Below are 21,973 nucleotides of genomic sequence, written 5' to 3'. Positions count from 1 at the left end.
TCACATTAGCTGACTAAAGGGCTACCATTATGATATGGGGGCAAACATTGCGAAAATGGTGAAAGGACGCAGTATTTTTGATTGTTTAACCAATGTTTAAAGTGATCCGAACTTGAGTTTTTGTATTTTTCCTGGTGATCCAAAGAGAAGAAGATTGTGGCTTAATGCTATATATATAGAATTGATTCATCTTGCAAAAAAAAACTCTGGTCGCCAAATTAAAAACATACCTATGTGTGCTCAAAACATTTTGTATCTGGTAAGTTTTGTATTTGAATCATCTAAATATTTGAACACAAATTTAACTTAAACTTGTTTCTTTGTTTTTTTATTTTTATTCATAATGAGTATGTTTTTCTTTCAGGAAAAAAAGAGAATTTTGAAAAGCATATTGACTATGTTCCATCAGTGAATATGTTAAAAAAATATAGTGGAATCATCCCACCGACATAACCGATTGTTGTCACGAAATGAAAAGAGAATAAATAGATTGAAAAATTCTCTTGGTATATAGTTTATCTTGTTGTTTAAAATATTTTTGCAAAACTGTTTATGTAACAGTTGCAATTTATTTTTGTGATGCATTAAAGCTAAGCATTTATAAATTATGCGTTTGTTGCTTTTTTTTTGTGGATAAAATAATGTTAAGTAGCTTGTAGAGCACAAATTTTATTAATATGAAATATCAAATTGGCTTGCTAATGAAATAGTTGAATCAGACCATATTTTTTTTTAATGTCTGTGTTTGTATTTACTATATATCTGAAACATCGCGTACATAAAAATTCTTTGCAATAAATCTCAAGTTGATGAAGTCAGTGAACAAATAAGCACTGACTGCGTTGACTAGAGTGTAGGATGTTAGTGTCTTGAACCAACATGAAACAACAACTGAATTTAGTGAAGACATTGGTTTTAATTTGATTAGCAAAGGCATTAATTTTAATTTGATAACAGATTCACCAAAACAGAGTGCACAAATAAATTCAACAACAACAATTGAGAAACAACAACTGCGAATCCAGAAAGAGATGCAATATACGTAGAAATGAATAAAAAAAAAAGTGTAACATTAACAGGTTTAGAGGTTGATGTTTTGGAAAAACTTTTACTATATTTGATTGCAAAAGTTAGCGATGGGAGAAATTCAAAGGAAGAAATATATAATCAAATCATGGTATGTATAATTAAATTAAGAATAATTACACCTTTGAAATGATTGCTTTCATATGCAACATTGCAAAACAAACAGCCATAAATTATTTTTGGAAGTGGATAGATATTATGTATTTAAAGTTAAATTGCTTAATCAAAATGCAAAAACAAGATCACTTGTTTGGGACTATTTCTGCAGTTTTCAAAGCAAAGTTCCCAAAATTAACATCAATAATTGATTGTTTTGAGATTTTTGTTGAATCCCCATCCTCTTTAATGTCAAGAACACAATTATACAACCAATACAAAAAACATTGTACTATAAAAGTATGTACTTCCTGTACTCCACTTGGTGCTATTTCTTTTGTGTCCAAATGCTGGGGTGGAAGAGCCAGTGATATCCATATTGTTAGAGAATCACAATTTCACACATTGAAGTATCACATGCTTGGTGATCAAATTTTAGCTGATCGTGGCTTTACTCTAAAAGAGGATTTTGCTGTTTGGAGCAGTACTGAATTAATTACTCTAGCTTTCACAAGAGGAAAGTCACAGTTATCAGCAAAAGAAGTTGAAGATTCAAGAAAAATATCATCAGTTAGGATCCACATAGAGAAAGTTATTGGACTTATGAAAAATAGGTTTACCATTTTAAAAGGAATCATACCGTTACAAACCATTAAGAGTATTAAAGACAAAGCAGTTTCAGCTGATTTAGCGAATTTTGACAAGGTTGTGACTGTGTGTGCAGCATTGACAAATTTAGGTGAAAGCATTGTTTCTAAACCACCATCAGAATGATGGTAGTTTTGAAACAATGCAGTGTTGGCTAACTGGTAAGTAATTATATGTATGTTTGTATTTTGTGTCGACCTCTGGTGAAGTATTGACTTGCTCGTAAATATTTATGTATAATTTTGCTTTGCGTTATGTGTGTTATCATTGTGATGTTATTATTGTGATGTTATTGTTGTGTTGATAGACAACTTGGTTTACCTTCCCGTTGGTGTCTATTGTTACAAATGATTATTAGATTTGATTATTACTACTTTTAATTATTTACTAAAAGCCAAGAAACATGTTTTAAACTAAAGCATAAATTTAATGTTGCATTTTTTATCTTAAGTTCTTAAGTCACAAAAACAATCTCATTAAGTAAGTTTCTTCTTTGTTATTTTTTCGGTCACATTTTTAATTACTTTTTTATTTTTCACATTAACATAATACATAAGACATTGATGTGTAAATAATGTTTTCAACATAAATTGGTTCCATTTTCTTTAGTAGAGTTTCTGCTGTTGTCACTGGTTTTAGAGAGTACCTTTGTGAACGAAGTTAATAAGTCCTTAATGTTAAGCATTTTCTAAAAGCCAAGACGGAATATCGTTAATCCTCATGCCACTTACTAAAAACTTTATAAATATTGTTACAATGTTATAATTCAAATTGTTATAATTAGTAATTTTAATCATTTCATTATTATACTGTGAAAAATATTTTTTATTTATAACATTTATTCCACATATATTAAAAATATGCGGAGTAGATATTACACTATGGAAAATTTTAGGCAAAATATATAATTTTTAAATATTATTAGAAATCAATATGTAGTATTTTTGTTTTATTTAGTGACTAGTCTGTGATCAGTGTAATAATTTTAAAATGATGAATTAATTGAACTCCATGATTCCTTTATGCATATTTGCACAGATTAATTGTAATATAAAATGTTCTTACTTTTAATTACTATGAAAGTAATTAACATCTTTCAAAGGGATTGCAGTTAAACAGACTACTTAAAGGTTAAAAAAAGGCTACATATTTAACACGCTAAAACTACTAATGTGTTTAAATAAGCACACTATTACTGTATTAGTGTGTTTACTTAATTAAGTAAACTGATAGTATTAGCGTGTTTAATATGTAAACTTATATAAAATTTCTTGTAATGAACTTTGATAGTTGTATAAAAAGCGTATCTATTAAATCTTATTTTGGTAACGTTCAGTAGCCTCTTTCGATAACTTTTCTTGATAATCATAAGACATTTTCAAAGCGTTTAAGTAGTGTTCTAAGAAAACAATTGAAGTTTTTTTGCAACAGCCTAAAAAAGATAAAAAACAATGATGGAATATATATTGCCATGCGCTAGTTCAACAAAGTTAAACATTTCATTAGATCAGGGGCGTGGTGACTCTAAAAAGCCCATGCGGGATTTTTATTAAAAGGCCTATATATGCGGGATTTTACCATATATGCTTTATGTAAAGGCCCATACGAAAATATATATATATATATATATATATATATATATATATATATATATATATATATATATATATATATATAATAACTGACCTTATTCTAATAAATCATTAATACAAACCAAAAAGTTGAGATAATACTATTTGTAATTAATAATATTGTTTGTAATACTTCAAAATAAAAAATGGTAACTACGCGATGCAGCGACCACGTTTATGTTTTGATTTTCTTAAAACACAACTTTACCGCAAGCAAATACGATTAGTATTTTATTGTTCGAAGAACATAGCCTAACACAAAATTAAAAATCAAAGATTTTAATTTTTTTATTACTATATAATGATATTTATTTTATTGTACAATAATATAAACTTTTTTAAATTATATATAATTTTTTTTCTAAAATAAATATCGAAAATCTTGAAAATTAAGAAATTCTTTTTATTTTATGAGAAAGTTCTTTTTAGTTTATGCTTTTGTTTAATTCGGTGTTTTAACTTTTTTTAACATTTTAGGATAAACTCGCAACAACTAAAATGCCGCTCTAAAAATGGTGCCGTTATTGACATAGTTTAAACATAAAAGTTTTTATAATGTAGTTTCATTTAGCAGTTCATCATCCTTTTTTAAATCTGTCTGAGGACAGGGTATTGCGGGGTGATTTCTTTATTTACATACAATAATATAAACTGTATAAAAATAAAAAACTTTATTTATTATTAAAGAAGTTTATATCTGTTTCGAAAGGTTACAAAAATGCAAAACATGAGTCCGATCCTTATTTATATAAAACTTAATTTAAAATTTAACACCAAAATATTTTTTATAAATTAATTAAAACGCAATACAATTACTATATAGTAGTTGTATTGCGATTTAATTCATTTAATAAAAATGTTTTGGGGTTAAATTTTAAATTAAATTAATTTAAGTAATAATTATAATAATAATAGCTATTACTATTGTTGGGTCTGCGGACTTTCTAAAATTTATTTTGTCAACATTACGATCGTTAAAAACCGATTATGGGTTCATTATTTTTCTCATGAAAAAAATATCATAATACGTTTTAAAACATCTACTTTGTTTTCAGAGCAATATTATTATTATGCAAAATGCTAATATAATTGCGCTCAAAGTTAAAATCAAGTTTGAAATCAAGTGATTAATAAAATTTAATTTGTGCTAACATAAATATTTTAAATGATTCTGGAATTTCTTTAAAATGTAGAAAAAATTAAAATTTGCCAAAAGCCCCATATTTAGATAAAAAAGTGAAAAGCCCATGCGGGAATCCCGCTCAGCCTCTGGGGCCACCACGCCTCTGCATTAGATAAAGCGGATCAACCTTTAACTAAACACGACGACTTTTACTTTTTTTTTTTTTTTTTCATTTCTCAATATTTAAAGATTTAATTTGTAGCATTGGATCCTGTGGTGAATGTAGTTTTAAGGAAATTGCTCATGAATATCTTGATGAAAAAGCAAAGGGATTTTCAATAAAAATTTTGTATTAAATGTGCAATTTGTGAATACTTCTTCAATTCGTCACGAGCATTTAGTATGCCTGATAGAGATACCAGAGGAGTAAAATCTCAAGAAATTAATATGAGAACTGTTATGGTCTTTAGAGAAATTGGACAAGGTCACGAGGCAATGAAAGTACTTGCATCTATTTTGAATATGCCCCCACCAATGAGTTTGTTCTTGTATAATGTAATAAACTCTGATCAATTAAAATTTTATGAAGCTGCTTCTTGTGATAGCATGAAGGATGCTGTGACAAAGGTTAGAAACAAAGATTTTCCAACTGCAGGTGAAAATGATATTATTGACATACAAATTGGAATTGACAGTTCATGGCAGAAATGTGATCATTTATCTCCAAATGGTGTATGCACTGCTGTTGCAAAAACTAACCGTAAAGTTGTTGATTACCAAGTATTTTTAAAGTTTTACCGTGGATGTGCTTTGTGGTAAAGTAAGAGCAATAAAAGCGGTTATTGAAAGTTTTTGAATACACATGTTTGTGACCTCAACTACTTTCAGTCATCAGGTGCCATGGAATCAGCAGTTGCCAGGCGCGGATCCACCTGTACGCTAATGAAGTTGAAGCTTCAGGGCCCCGGCAAAAAGAGGACCCCGAACACTTTCAATTTTATATCAAATATAATTCTAAAAAATTAAAAAAAAATTAAAGAAATTGAAAATAAGAAAAAAAAATGTTTTTTTATTTATTTTCTGATTGGACTAGATTTTTTTATTCTCTTCGTGCGATTTGACACAGAGATTTTTAGAGAGTTATTAAACTTATAGATTTCTATAAGCGCGAAAATGTTACCAAAGAGAGATTTTTGTTGGTTTGGACTGTTATGGAAATGGATAAAAAAAGACTTTTCTTAGATAAAGAAAGCCTTTTAATATTTAGTTACCCAAATATTTAAATGTTTACATTTATATTTTGAAATAATAAATTTTTTTAATAATTAGTTAAAATATCTAAGCAAGAAAATATCCCCGAAGAGAACTTAGATTATAAAGAAATAAAAAAAGCCTTTCTTAGAAAGAAAGCCTTTTTAAATATTTAGTTACATGTTTGTAATATATATATTTTTTAATTATATAATAAAATATTTTTCGGAGAGAATGTTTTTTTTTTACTTTCTTTTTTGTAACTTTGTTGTGTTGTGCTACATTTGTTCTATACAGTAAGTTTCACAATCTGTCTTTATTTCCACACACTGTTTTAGAACATATTTATATTCTGGAATATAATGCTAATTTTTTTAATGTAATTTTCATTTAGTTAGTTGTGTTTTATTTACTTTTATTTATTTACAACTAATTAAGTAAGAATTTGTTTGTAAATTTAAGTAATTTAAGTTTTTTGTTGCAAGTTTTTATCGGTTTTATTTTATTTTCATTAAAACTTTTATATTTATAATAGAAGTATACTAGCTTTGATTGTTTAAAAATACATTTAATTTTTACTTTTATAAACTGGGTTGATATCAACCAACATCATGATGTTGGTTGTTATTGTGAGCTTATTTTGTTGGTTGTTATTATGTAGAGATTTTTGTACATGTGTGTTAAATATTTATTTTTTCTCTTGGTTGTTGTTGTTGTTGCTATATTTTTATTTCTTGGTGGGATACGTATCCCATGTATATACCTGTGTATATACACAGGTATATACTTGGGACTTTAAATACACGATAAATCTCTATATAAATGTCCTTTTTGCATTTAGAAATTTATACTTTATAATATGTTTATTGTAGTAGCAACATGTTTAAAAATACTTAATATAACTGTTTAAAAATTATGACATAATTGTTGTTATATATTTTTATCTTTCTTGAATTGTGCTGTCGATGTTATATTTTTTTAATTTATAAATTAGCATTTTTTTTTATCTTGCTGGGATACAGCAAAGTTTAAATACACATGTGATACAGGATAAACTATTCTTTATGAATTGTTCTTTGTATTTGGAAATTTATACTTTATAATATTTTTATCGTAGTTTTTTTATTAAACATTTTTATTAAACTTGCTATAACTTTTTTACTTGCTATAACTTTTTTAAATTTGTGTACGTAGTTGTTATATTTTCATCTTGCTGTGATGCAGATTATACTTAGCACGTACAAGTTATACTTTGATTATACTTAGCACGAACAAGTTACATTTTGATTGAATTTAACACTTCGATTAAAGATGTTTTCCTCAATTATTCCCTATGTTATATTAATATTTATTAAGTATTCTTGAATATATAATTTAAATTGTAGAAAAAAAAATTTAAATTATAAGAAGAAAAAAAACAAAAACGAAGCAACAAAATGTCTAAAAATTACTTCCTTTTTGACTGAAGCTAGAGTATCTGCATTAGTTTCTAACAATAAAAGTACTTTAAACGAAGACAATGATGTAGCTGAAGAAAAATCTGATAAGAATGATGATGATATTAGTGACATTATTGCCACAAAAACGAATTTTGAAAATGAAAATTTTGATAACTATAGTGATTTAGCATCTTGGCCAGATTTAGTTTGCGCAGAATTTATTAAGAACTGCTTAACTAAAGAAACTTCCTTTTTCCATAACTGTGATAGTAATAATTTATATTTAGAATCGGCAAGGATGAACAAAGATCAAAAAAGATACTTTTCCAATAAGTATTTTAAAATGACTTTAAAAAATGGACAGACTGTTATCAGATCATAGTTATTCTATTCTAAATTAAAAGGTCACGTGTATTGTTTAGTTTGTAAGATGTTTTCTAATGTTTCTTCTTTGCTGGCAACTTCTGAATTTTCTGGCTGGATGAACATTTTGAGAGCATTAGAAAGTCATGATGAAACTGTAGATCATAAAAATAATATGCTTATTTGGCTTACCAGAAAAAATAACATAAACGTAATCGATAAGAACTTAGAAAGTGAAATCAGAAAGTCCGTTGAATATTATTATAATGTATTAATCAGAGTAGTTGCTATATTTAAATTTTTAAGTGAGAGAACAATGAGTCTAAAGGGACACGATGAAATGTGGGGTTCACCGCGAAATGGAAACTTTATGGGACTTATTGAACTAATTTCAGATTTTGATCTGTTTTTACGCGAACATCTTACAAAATGTCAATCTGAAAAAAGAAATATTTCATATTTATCGAAAACTGTGTATGTAGAATTTATAGAATAATGGGAAAACGAGTCCAAAAAGAAATAGTAGCTCAAATTAATAATAGTGACACAAAGTATTTCTCAATTATTATCGACTCAACGACCAATTAGCTGTAATTTTAAGATATGTTTATAATGGACAGCCATATGAAAGATTTTTAACTTTTATACCTATTACAAATCATACAGCTCAGTCATTATTTAATACAATCAAAAAATTTTTGACAGATTATTCTTCCGATGGAAAACATTCGTGGACAGTCTTACGATAACGCAGCAAATATGAACGGAAAATATAGCGGACTACAAGCACGTTTGAAGAAGATAAACAAATATGCTGATTTTGTACCTTGTGCAGCACATTCTTTGGTAAATTTGGTAGGGGTAGGCGCAGTTAGTATAGTAACACCAATTATTGATTATTTCGTATTGATTATACGGATTTTTTTCTGCATCGCCACACTGGTGGGACTTTTTAAAGAAATATACTAATTTACAATTTTCTTTAAAAAGTTTAAGTATTACAAGATGGTCAATGCATCATGATTCAGTTAAAGCATTAAAAAATGGCTACACTGATATTTTGAAAACTCTTAATTATATTCATGAAGAAAGCGAAGAAAAGCTTGATTGTAAAAGAGAGGCAAATATTTTATTTAAGAAATTAATAAAGCTTAAAAATGCAATTTTGACAATAATTTGGGAGGAGGTTCTTGAACGTTTTAATAAAATCAGCCAAATTTTACAAACCCCTGGGCTCGATGTTTCTGAAGGCTATGAATTAATTTTCTCATTAGAATTATTTGTAAAAGAAATGCGAAAAAATTCAGAAGAAAAAATGAACGAGTTCGAAAAAAAAGCTAAAAATTTGAGTGAAGAAGTTACAGGAAATTATAATGATTTAAACAAGCGGCGAAAGACACACATTTTTAATTGCAAGGACAAGTTTCGGGTAGAGGTGTACAATGTCCTTTTTGATTCTTTAGCAAACGAATTATCGAAAAGAGGATAAGTTTTCAAAGAAATAAATAAGAAATATAAATTTCTTTTGAATATAGGAAAAAAGATCATTCTCATATAGACATGGAAAGCATTAATTACGTCATTTCATTCTACAATAATGACATAGATGCTGGACTAACAAATGAATGTACACAATTTAGGGAATATCTTCAAATTACAAATAAAGAAAAACAAACAAAATGTATGCTTAAATTAATATACGAGAGAAATTTGATAGATGTTTATTATACCCCATTAAAGATATTTCTAACTTTACCAATAACCAGTTGTGAGGCCGAATGAGCATTTTCAGAATTAACATTTATTAAAAATAAATATTGCACCACAATGCTGGAAGTCAAACTTAATTATCTTTCAATTTTGTCAATTGAAAATGACTTAACAAAATCAGTGTCTTATGATGAAGTAATAAGAGAATTTGCAAATTAAAAAATGCTGCAAACAAAAAATTTAAATTTTATTATGTTTATTGTTATTTTTATGAATTAAAATGAATTTATAGTTTTTCCAAAGTTTATTTGTGTTTCATTACGTTTTACTTATATTTTGGTAATAAGCTTTTGGGGCCCAAAAATTCACTTAGCTTCAGGCCCCACTAATAGCTAATCCGCGTCTGGCAGTTGCTTTATCATTTTTTACAGAATCATTGGCAAAGTACGATGTGCAATATTCTCATATAGTAGATGGAGATACTGAATCCTATAAAAATGTTCGATGTGACTTAAAGGGTAAAAAGTTAAATGACGGAAAGATTATATCAGGGAAAGGAAGGTTGACAGACAAGATCATTAATAAAATGCAAAACTTTTATGGCATGGGTATTACGCAAAATATCTTAGCATCATGAAGTGGAGACCGTAAAAAAAGCCTTGTACAACATGAAAAATCTGTTTTGGCTGTATTGTGGCATTGCTCGAATATAAGCAACAGCGAAGAGAGACATCAATTTTGTCCACGTACAAAGGAAAGCTGGTGCAAGTATTGGCAGAATAACAAAATGCTATTAAAAATATTCTTAAAGACACATTCCTGGCACTACGGTCAGATAATTTGTTATCAAGATGCCTGGATGGCGCAGCACAAAATCCAAATGAAGCTTTCAACCAGATAATCTGGAAAAAATGTCCAAAAAACACTTTTTTTTGTTACTAAAAAGGTACTAGATCTGGGTGTTGCTTCAGCTGTAATAAATTATAATGATGGTTTAAGAGGTTTCACAAGAATTTTCAATTATTTGCAGCTCTTGCCTGGAAGTTTTATGATCCAAGGCTCGTGGGAGAAGGACATATCGAGAGTAAAAACACAATTAAAAATTCAACTCCTAAGCAAAAAATGGCTAGAAGGAAAAGGAGATGTATCAGAAAGGGTTACATTGATAAGGAGAAAGAAAAAAAGGGAGAAGAGTCTTATGTTTCAGGAAATTTTCAATGAATATATTGTTTTTAAACTTTAGAGCTTGATTTCTCAATTGCATTTTTTTTTCTGACTGCAAATAGCAAATCATTCATATCTTTTTAACCATATATGCAATTGAGTTTAAATTTTCAGGGTTGTTTCTTTAAAGATAGAACTACAATACCTTACTAGAACTAATCTTAAACTTGTATTTATTTGAATAAATTAATATTTTACCTTAGGATTTTGTATCGATAATATCCTTTAAAATTGAAAGTGTTGCCATTTTAAAAATAATTTTTAGTTTTAGTTTTTCTATTAAGCTTTTATTTATTACATTATCTATCAGTGTTGTAAGTTTTAGCTTATAATGTCATAAAAAGGCTGAGAAAATGTTGTTTTCCTTTTCATTAATTTTTTTATGCACTTTATGCTGAATCAGCAAAAAAAACATTTTTTTTTTTAGTATTTTTAATTATATTAAGAAGTATTTTTCTTTTAAACTAATTTTGGTATATGATTATGTTGGCAATCAAAAAATATTTTTTTTACCTGATAACCACCTTAAGCTTATCGCTACCTAAAAATTCGCCACAGTTAAGCTTATCGCTACCTAAAAATTCACCGCAGTTAAGCATATCAAAACTATGATCATAATAGCAATGTCGGATTTTTTTAACTCCACGGTGTTTGGTCATACAATTTCTCATCTAGCTGGCACCTAATCTCATCTCAAGGTTTAAGATGAGTTTACATATAAGTTTTGTCATTAGATTCGCATCGTGTAAGCTTATTTGCTGATCTGGCAGTCATCTGAGAATCATTTGAGTGTCTGATCTGAGAATCAACTAAGAGTCTTTAAAATTCTATTCTTATTCATTAGCCAATCGTAGTATTAGAATAAATGTTGTTTTCCGTGGCTTTTAATTGAAAAGCAAAATACAGATACTCCTTTTTTTTTTTAAATTACACTGGAGATAATCTAAGGACGATGTTTATAAAGTTAAAGACGCCAAGGTAATTGGTCTCTTCAACTAGTATTAGAGGCCGAGGTAATAGTTAAATGATTGAGGTGAAGGAGTTAGCAAAGTGTGTTTTGAGTGAGAAGTTTTTCCTCTACCTTTCGAACTAAGTATCACCTTTTTGAACCCAGTATGTTTTTATATTTTTGATAATCTTTAGAATCCCCTGCCTTCTATTAATACCAATACGAACAAATGAGTGAAAAACATTCAATTCACTTTGGAAACTTTATTTACTACCATAGAAGTGTCAGCATAATTAATAATACTTTTTGAAGTTGTTTTTTTTGTTTTGCTTTTTTCATAGAAACTGTATAAAAATTTGAACTTGTTTTCAAATCATGTTATGTGTTTTTCTGTATCCAAAATATCATCAGGATACAGAAATCATCAGGATACAGAAAAGCACATAACATAATTTTAATAATCCTACGAACTTTGATAGAAAAATGAAAAGTACAAGAAGCATATATTTAACTGCAATCCAAATAACTTTTTTTTTTTAATGACTACTTTATTCTTAGTTTTTTTGTGTGTAAATTTACAATTTAAAATTTATTTGTTTATTATTAAGCATACGGCTATTTAGGTAGTATTTAAGAGGTGTTAAATATTTCTATTTAAAAACAGACTTTTTTAATAAGAGAAGACATATATAATATCAATATCATAAAAATACCATTTAAAATGTAGTCTTTTCTTTCAGAACTTTCAATTAAATGAAAGTTCAACAGAATTTCTTAAACCCGTCTTCCCCAGGTTGAAAATTGACGAGTGACTAGCTAGCAACATTCATAACGATAAAGTCAACAGTTTGACCACAAAGGTTGCTAGCTAGAAAAGCTAGAGATTAGCTCTTCTAGCTAGTTATCTTCGTGGTCAAATTTTATGCTATATTTTATATACAGTATAAAATATTTCATATATATATATATATATATATATATATATATATATATATATATATATATATATATATATATATATATATATATATATATTAATCATGTTTATTATCTAATTTAGTATCGACTTTCTTTTTATGCAGACGGCTTCGTAACCCAACTTGACTCAAAGCGCGTTATTGCAATTAGCTTGGGTAGAGCGGGGCATATCGGAACAGTGGGGCATAACGGGACAGTTATGCCTGAAGCATCAAAAAATATCTGGAATTGAACTTTTTAAATAGTATTAATTTCAGTAAAATGACTTTGATGGGGCATATCGGGATGACAAGTTAATTATATAATTGACTATATTAACCCCTTGTGACAAAAATTTGGCACAAAATAAACACAGACAGTAATAGTACAACTAAAAGTTTAATGATCAAAAAATATTGTACAGAATATTAAACAATATATTAGTTTTTTATTTTCGGGACTGCAATAATGATTTCTCGCCATTACGACGTACGGCATCAACTTTTTTATATACATGTTCACACATGCCTTGTACAAAATTTTTATCAATTTTTTTTAAACAAGAATGGATTTTTTTTTGCAGCTGATCTTCATTTCAACTTCCCAATTGTTTTCATACACGTAGCCTTTAAGGATTGACCAGAAATCTTCAATTGGTCGTAATTCTGGGACACATGCTAGATTATCAAATTTTGTTGCATAACGGATATTTTTCTCATCGAGATAATTGGTCACACTTCTAGCATAATGTGAAGAGGCTAAGTCAGGCCAGAATACATAATTACCATCACTGTGATGTTTGTTGATAAAAGGAATCAATCGTTTGATGATGCAATCATTTTTGTACACTGTTTGGTTAATTGCCAGTCTCGCAGGAACAATAAATGGTTTCGAGATTCCACGAGGGGATATCGTAATCCACACAAGAATTTTTTTTTTTTTTTTCAAATTTGCTTTTGCGCTTATATTTTACATTTTTTGGTGCATTTTTTGCGTCATTTGAGTAAAATCCAACATTCGAATTTTTATTTGTATGTTTAAATGTAAAATAAGACTCATCGTCAATGACAAAGTCTTCTGAAACAAAGGTTTCTGAATTTGCGACAAATTCTTCCACACTTCAGTTGCAACTGCTTTAACTGTTTCTCAGTGCGATCAAGGATTTGTTTTTTCTTAAAATAACAAATGTTTGTTTTGTTTTTTATTGTTTTTACAATGTAAGAATGATCACACTTGAATTTATTTGCAATTTTTCTTGTTGAAGTTCCAGACACGTTGTTTAAAAGACCTTTCAGGCAATTGATGTTCCCAGCAGTCATAATTTTTGGTTTTCTACCTGATCCAGGCTTACGAGACTTTGGTTCATTGTTCTTCCACTTTGCCATATAACGTTTAATGGTTCTTTCGGGGTGATTAGAGGCAACAAATTACTCTACGGTGCTCTTCGTTTTAGCGTTAGGATGCAAATTGCAATAGTTGTACACTTGTTCAATTAATGTAGTTGACTTCATTTTTGGATAACTTTTTTATTAATTAATCTAAGTAAACAAAACTTTCAGTAACAGATAAGTAACACTTTATAAACAAAATAACTAAAAATTAAGACTGGATAACTAAAAATTCAATAAGTTTTAGCTAATCAAAGATTGTGTCAAATTTTTGTCACCAGTGGTTACTACCATTTTATTTACGGTTTAATGATTTCATTTTTAATTCAAAATATTATTTTCTTTAATTAGAAAAGCAATATTAGTAATAAATTCAAAGAAATTATTATTTTTATAACTTAACTTCGATTATTAATAGTGTTTAATGTAAACAATGATGGTAAGAAATAATATAAGAAAGATCAATCATCCAAAATGAGATGAAATGAAATGCAGTTTTAGCTGTAAGTATAAAGGAACTTAGAATTCGAAAAGCTGCTGATACATTTGGCATATTTGTATTTGCTCTCCATTTGGTCGTCCACAGTTATTTTCGTCGCGTCCATAATTATTTTCGTCGCGTCCATAATTATTTTCGTCACGTCCATAATTATTTTTGCCGCGTCCACAGTTATTTTCGCCGCGTCCATAATTATTTTCGTCACGTTTAAAATTACTTGATATTATAAAAGATTTTTTTATTGCTTAGAAAATGAAACAAATCTATCAGTTTAATTTAAAAAGTGTTTAGATTCACTCAAAACACGTTTAGATTCACTCAAAACACGTTTTTAGATAAAATATACGTATACTATTTTAATAAAAGTTTTACAGTTTGAATGTGAAAAAATACAAATAAGTAAATAAAGATATAAATACAAAGATGTAAATGCAAAGATGTAAATAAAGATATAAGATAGTCAATAAATTTCATTTAAATGAATTCATTCCGTTGGATTCCTCTTACTACCCATTCACGCATATGTGTATAAAATCCTTGTAGTGATTCATTACGAGATTTTAAAAGAATATTTGATATTTCCATTTCCATATCCCCCGTTGTTGCTGGTCTTGGAATAATTCTATTGTATCTATTTTTTATTACCCCAAAAAGCTCTTTAATGGGATTAAGTTGCGGACTATAGGGTGGGAGAAAGTGAACAACACACATTCCATTTTGAATTGCAGAAGTTACAATAGCTGAATGATGAAATCGAGCATTATCCATAATGATAATATACCTTCGATTATTTAGGGCCGGAATCAATGAATTTTCAATCCATTCTTTCGTACTGACAGCATCAAAAGATCCTACTTTCATTTGAAATGATATAATACCTTCTACGGAAATAGCACATATAAGGTTTATATTTATTCCCCTTTGTGTTGGTACAGTGATATAAGGTGTACTCCCACTTAATGCATATCCATGATGTCTTGATTGATGAAGGTTAAAACCGGTTTCATCAATAAAAATTATATCATTATCATTAATAGTAGAAACATGAGTACAATATAGAAATCTCTGTCCTATAACCATCGCTGAGTTTCTTGCAGCCACAATTGGTTTTAATCTCTTTCTAGTATAACCCATATTTTTTAATTCTCCCTTTATAGTTGTTGTGGAGCATTTATTTTCTTCGGATATTAATTCATCCATATCTATCGCTGTAAGGGAATTATTTGCCGATACAAACAGTTCAATTTCTCTTCTACGGTCAGTATTAATCTTCGCAACAGGTCCACGTTTTTTTGGTTTAGCATCGGGATTATTTGAAAGTTTCATTACCCAATTTTGGACTGTTCTTAAAGAAAGCCCAGTAGCTTGTGAAATATCAACGTTTTTTTCTTTATTAGCTACCATCCTCTTTATTGTTTCAATGCTTTCAATAGTTGCTTTCTTATAAGAAGCACGACCATTGATTTGCCTCTCTAACTCAACTATTTCATTAAAATTTGATTCTTGATTATATGTATTTGAATCTGTCATAACTTGTTATTTTTATTCTTTAAAATATTTAAACTTTATTCTACTTTAGAACTTGTAGTTTAAGCAATTAATGCTTATTTAAAAAATTATTTTGTAATATTTTTTAAAGATAATATTTTGAGAAATTATATTGTTGAAATATGAAAATAATTATGGACGCGACGAAAATAATTATGGACACGACGAAAATAACTGTGGACGACCCTGTAGTATTGCTAACCACAAAGCTGCGATATGTAGTCATGAAATAGCTACAGATTAAGTGTTGTGTTCTAGCTATTTACTTACAGACGATAAGTAGCCAACGATACATCGTAGTTATATCGATATATACAAAAATGTGATATCTAGATAGAAACATGTTGTACTAAAATCAAATTTTTAAGACGTAAAAGACAAATTGAAACAATAATGTAAGAAAAAAAACTCGCTATAAGCTTATTTTGTTAGCAACATACGGGGATGAATTGCAAAATATCATAGATGTTGGAGCACAAAAACGAACCCTTTCCCCAAAAGAATTTATTATATAATCTCATGGAGGGGGCAGTAAAGTATTAAAATATATTATTTTAGTCATATTGAAATTTGATTAATAAGGTACTAGGTACTGTACTATAAAAAGATAAAGTTTAAAATCCTATCGTTGGAGCTAATGACACTTTTATAAAGATCGCAAAACATGAAAAAAAAAACATTTTAAATTAGAAAATCTCTAAAAAAGTGTATTGAAAATGAATAAAAAAACCTTTCGTTACATTAAAAGAGTAAATACGGAGGAGAGAGATAAAAAATCCTCTTGACAACAACAAGCAACAAGAACCGTGCAGTTTAAGTGGCTGAAAGTACTGTGCGAAATCAATCGATAAATATAATAAAATTAACTCGAAAAACAATCATGGTTCATAAAAATATAGTTTAGTAGTTCATTATATGAAATGACATGTTTTATATCTATATCTATTTGTCTATATTTAAAAAAATGCTTTTTTTTAATTTCAGAACAAGTTGTACTGTTATAATCATTTATAATGGTATACTGATAAATCGTGTATCAGTAAAAGTTATTTAAACAGTATTAACATATATTATATATAAATTCTGTTTGAATTTTTTTTTTTTAATTAAAGAAAACTTATTCTATTTTGAGTTTTTTTTATATTCAAACTTTTGAAACACTTTCTTTTATTTCAATTAAAAAATAAATTTTTTTTTGTTGATTTAATAGTTGCTATCTATAAAATATTTTTATTTTGTAAAAATATTTGTAAAATATAAATTTTAATTTGAAATTTTCAATCAATTACATTTATAAATAAACATATTATTTTTAATTTTAATAAAATTTAATTATAAGCAGTTTTTTTTATTGATTTTATTTGAACTTTTATTGTTTTACTTTTATTAGAATATTAATAAGTTACATATTTAAGCATTTTGCTACTAAAAACTGTTATATGAAAAATGGCAATGGATCCAAAAATTATTAAGAAAACTCAAGACATTTTAGGCAAAGTTATAAAAAAACCACCCTTAACAGAAAAACTATTAGGAAAACCACCTTTTCGATTTTTACATGATGTTTTTATGGAAGTGATGAAAAACCATGGTACATTAAAAGGACTTTATAGTGAAGCTGAGTGTAACTCTGCAAATGTTACTGTAAGTAAAACTTAATGTTAGTTTATTCAATAATTATTTAAAATTCACAAAATAAATTACTTAATTTATTTTAAGATTTTAAAATAAATTTTTGAAAAATTAACAAATAGATCAGTAAAATACAATTTTTAATCATGAAAACTGCATTTTTTCGAAAAATCTGCATTTAAAATAATCCTATTGAGACTTTTTGTTTGTAGCCACACAGTATATGGTCATTTATGTCTTTTTTTACTAGTTGTATACTATATAAAAAAATTACTGTATTTGTATTACAAAGTTTTGTAATATAAGCGTCATAGAAATATAATAGCTTGTAAATATTTACAAGTTGTGTAAATATTCAGGGAATATAATTTTGCATATGTATGTGTGTGCATGTGTGTATATATATGGGGATTTCCATTTCTGTCCATATTTTTTATTTTTATTTTTTTTATTAATTAAAAGCTGGGACTTAAAGCAATATGCATATTATTATGATTTTCTTGAAAAGCATTTATAACAAAAATATTTATATCATATTTTAGGCTACCTGAATAAATTGAATATATATATTTTGATCTTTTTTTTTTTTTTTTTGCGTAATAGTATTGCTGCAGTTTGAAAATAACAACAGTGTTCAAAACGCTATACTTCAGCTAGAAATAATTGATAACTGCCATTTCTCATTGAAAATATATTAAATATAAGTCGTAGAAGTATAATTTTTCACTTAAAATACTCCCAAGCAATTTATTTTCTTAAAAATATCTACATGAAATTAATAAATTGGCGACTTCTGTGCTTGATCATTCATAAACTGCATTTAAATGATTACCGTGACTCTATGATACATAGTGTAATCCTGTAACTTTCTGGAAAGCTTTACTAATGTTTAAAATATTATTTAAAAAAATATATATAATGCTGAAACTTATATTTTTGGAGGAATTAAAGTTTATTTATCTAGTAACTAAAATTTGAGTTTTTCTGTTCTGTTCGTGATTCCGTTTCAAACTTAATTTATTCTTTGTTAACATTACTAATGTATACCACTTTTTATTTACAAAATATTTATATAAGTTAGAATTAAATTAGAGCAAATTAGAGATAGCAGGCCTTGTTACGAGATTTCGCTGCGTAGCAAAAACGCGTAACGCATTTTTAAGTAACTCAACTCAGCATATATTTTGCATTGTTAGAAGTTATATTGCGTCACTAGTGTCTTTTCAAGAACCGTATTGTAATTAAAGTTATTTTATTAACGCGTTAAAAATCATACAAACAGTTTGTTTTTTTCTCACTATAACAAAAGTTACAAATAAAATCTAAGTTCTTATTTAAAAAATCATTTTTATTATTTTTTTCAAATATGAAATAAATTTTATTTTGAAAAAAATATTTTTTTCATGAAAAGTAAAATAATGTTTGTTTATTTTCTGATGATTCTACAGTTGGTTTTAGGTTATTTTATTAACTGTTAATAAATTTTTTCTTTGTTAATTTGTGAACTCTTTTTAATAATGTTTTTAAACAATAAAGAGTTTTTTTTTTGTTATTTATCAATTACCTATATCATATTCGTGATCATAATTTATTTTTATAAATTAAACGAACGTTATTAAAACTTTACGTTATTGAATTAACAATAAACAAAATATCTTATTAATAAAATATTTACATCAAAATAAATCGTGCATTTTTTAAACTATTATGACTAAAAATAATTTTTATATTTAAAAGGAATTTATATATTTAATTCCTTTAAATATAAAAATATAAAACTTTAAACACTTTATTTTTTTTATCTAATTTTTAACAACAATAAAAAAAATTATTAAACAAACTGTTTCTTTAACAAAAAATCTATTATTTCGCATTTGCGGTTAAATGCTTTTACTTATGACTTTATTTCTTCTGAATAAACATCACGTTAACGACAATCAAAAGATAGTTTAAATATTCTAAAAGATATAAGTTTTTGCGTTGTGCAAAACTGCTAAACGCGTAGGCAAATCGAGCTGCATAACGCTTCTTAACAAGGCCTAAGACAGCCAATATAATAATAATTATATATATATATATATATATATATATATATATATATATATATATATATATATATATATATATATATATATATATATATATCAGCCCTCGAAATTAGGGTCAGCATTCGGCAACGAGACATTAAACATAGAAACGAGATTCGGCAAAAAATTGTCGATCTCGTTTCTATGTTTAATGGTAAGACCTTTGTATTAAATTTTCTTTACCAACCTGACGATGATCTCTAAAATAATGAGGTTGGCAAATAATTGCTATCCTTATTTTTCCTAATTCCGATATATATATATATATATATATATATATATATATATATATATATATATATATATATATATATATATATATATATATATATATATATATATATATATATATATATGAAGACCTCAGTGGAAAAACCGGCGTTGTCACATTTAAAAAGTATTGAGAAAGTATTTATTGATCATTAATAAAAGTCTTTATTTAAAGCAAATGAAACTAAGCAATTTAAAAAAATTTATATTATAATTATTTTATTTAAAATTTATTCAAAAACAAAACATTTTGTAATTTTTTATACAAAAAATTTTTTTTCTTTGCTTTAAATAAAGACATTTATTAATGATCAACAAATACTTTCTCAATACTTTTTAAATGTGACAACGCCGGTTTTTCCACTGAGGTCTTCATATATATATATATATATATATATATATATATATATAAATATATATATATATATATATATATATATATATATATATATATATATATATATATATATATATATATATATATATATATATATTTATTATATATATATCTAATGTACCATGGTACCAGAAGTGGACTGAAGAAATTTATAAAAGATTTTGGGTGTCCAAGATAAGCTATCCGGTCTGGATAGTATTAATATTCAGTATCTGATATTCGGCAGGATAAACTTTATCTGGTTTTTCACATACCGGATATTTCACGTTGATATCATTTGAAAATTGAAAGAAATCTAGAAATGTTATATTTTTAAATAATTTAATGTTAATGGTTTCTATTCAATACTGTTACTATTATTATTAAAATATTACTAAAATTATATATTCAAAATAAATACATCAGCTTATCACTCAATTATATTTCTTTTACCTCAATGTCAAAAATTTAACATTTTTAGCCTTGATTGCTTTTCTCATAAATAATGAAAATCTCCCGAAAATACAGAAGATACAGGTAGTGCTAGTAAATTAAGTGCTAACTCTTTTAGCAGTGGCAACTTCTCTTCGTGTTTCCAATAATTTAAAACATCTTTATTTTTTTCTATAAATGAGTGATTAAAGAAAACATCAACTCTTTGAGCAGCTTTAAAAAAGGTGACTTGATCAGATTTTAATACATTTTGAACTTCCTTGTGCAGTTGAAGAAGATTCACTAGTAATTTTTTTTTCTTCTTCATACAATTTACAATGAAATTTTTTTTAGGTGATTGTTCAGTGGAGTTATGTAAAATGACTTCTGACCAGATTTATTAACATCCCCTACTTATTTGCTTTCCACATGGAATGCATATTGCTGTGAAATCACAGTTATCATTAATTTTGAAAAGTTTTCAAACAAGTAAAATAAAAATAATAATAGTTCTAATACAGTAATATATTAATGTAGTAACAATGAAAGATAAAATTAGTATTCATTAGATATATTAGATATACTCTAAAAGAAATTTTTTAATTTGGTTTTTAATGGGCAGAAGAATGTTGGTAATAAAAGGGTATTTAATTAAACCCTTTTTTTTAATACATGGTAGTATTTGGTTCCCATGAGAAATACATCAATGCTTTATGAAGAGCCTGCCATATTTGACAGTGTTGAAAAAGGTAGTGTGCAAAATTATTAGGAATTTATTGAAAAAAGAAATAATTTGAAAACTTTTGTTTTAGGAAAAAGATGCCAAGCTTAGTTTTCTGCAGAAGACTATAGATTGTTTGGGTAACTGTTAACTTTTTGTTTTGTTTATTTTTTTTAAAATACCATTTAATTTTTATTATCAGTTTTTAAATACTAACATTTGCTAGAGACTTTGCTTAGGACTACGCAATTTAACAGACATTTTTGTTATTGTGTCATGCACTGCAGCACTGAATGGTACAATCGAGAACCAAAGACTTCCAAAACTATCTGTAAATCTTCTCTCTTGTGTGAAACCACCTTAACTTTTTATACTTTGCATCAAAGTTTGTTCTATAGGTAGATATAGATAGTAAGTCAGGTCAGGTTGTCCTGCTACTGGTAACATGTAACCCAGTACAATCTGCTTCATGTCCTGCTACCTTGTAGGATACACCTTTTTAGACAAAGGCTAGGAGATGCCAACTCCGACTTAAAACACCTC

At 27.0% G+C, this 21,973-nt stretch overlaps 4 protein-coding genes across 5 annotated transcripts in view; 3 read left to right on the top strand and 1 right to left on the bottom strand.

Annotated features, from left to right (window-relative positions):
* The first annotated feature begins 1,314 nt into the window (after nucleotides 1–1,314).
* On the top strand, nucleotides 1,315–1,956 carry LOC136087045 (uncharacterized). Its single transcript, XM_065809551.1, has one exon. It carries the CDS (start codon nucleotides 1,315–1,317, stop codon nucleotides 1,954–1,956), a length of 642 nt encoding a protein of 213 aa, XP_065665623.1.
* Nucleotides 1,957–7,704: 5,748 nt separating this feature from the next.
* LOC136087044 (uncharacterized) lies at nucleotides 7,705–8,133 on the top strand. Its single transcript, XM_065809550.1, has one exon. The coding sequence runs from the start codon at nucleotides 7,705–7,707 to the stop codon at nucleotides 8,131–8,133; it is 429 nt and encodes a 142-aa protein (XP_065665622.1).
* A 6,705-nt stretch (nucleotides 8,134–14,838) lies between these two features.
* On the bottom strand, nucleotides 14,839–15,894 carry LOC136087043 (uncharacterized). Its single transcript, XM_065809549.1, has one exon. The coding sequence runs from the start codon at nucleotides 15,892–15,894 to the stop codon at nucleotides 14,839–14,841; it is 1,056 nt and encodes a 351-aa protein (XP_065665621.1).
* Nucleotides 15,895–17,294: 1,400 nt separating this feature from the next.
* The window catches only part of LOC100213180 (TRAF3-interacting protein 1), a 29,585-nt gene continuing 24,906 nt past the window's right edge, over nucleotides 17,295–21,973 (top strand). For both annotated transcript variants that reach the window (XM_065808881.1, XM_065808880.1), the window contains exons 1-2: nucleotides 17,295–17,556; nucleotides 21,522–21,570. In XM_065808881.1, coding sequence (XP_065664953.1) covers nucleotides 17,359–17,556; nucleotides 21,522–21,570 — 247 coding nt within the window. In that variant the 5' untranslated portion in view covers nucleotides 17,295–17,358. The remainder of the gene's footprint in view (nucleotides 17,557–21,521; nucleotides 21,571–21,973) is intronic.

This window comes from Hydra vulgaris, chromosome 11, assembly GCF_038396675.1.
Source record: "Hydra vulgaris chromosome 11, alternate assembly HydraT2T_AEP".
Classification (NCBI taxonomy): domain Eukaryota; kingdom Metazoa; phylum Cnidaria; class Hydrozoa; order Anthoathecata; family Hydridae; genus Hydra; species Hydra vulgaris.
The sequence above is the reverse complement of the archived record's forward strand: the minus strand, read 5'-3'. Positions and strand labels throughout refer to the sequence as shown.

Bases quoted from the DNA above. Each gene is read 5' to 3' on its own strand.
- LOC136087045 (XM_065809551.1), top strand. From the start codon at position 1,315: ATGCAAAAACAAGATCACTTGTTTGGGACTATTTCTGCAGTTTTCAAA.
- LOC136087043 (XM_065809549.1), bottom strand. From the start codon at position 15,894: ATGACAGATTCAAATACATATAATCAAGAATCAAATTTTAATGAAATA.
- LOC136087044 (XM_065809550.1), top strand. From the start codon at position 7,705: ATGTTTTCTAATGTTTCTTCTTTGCTGGCAACTTCTGAATTTTCTGGC.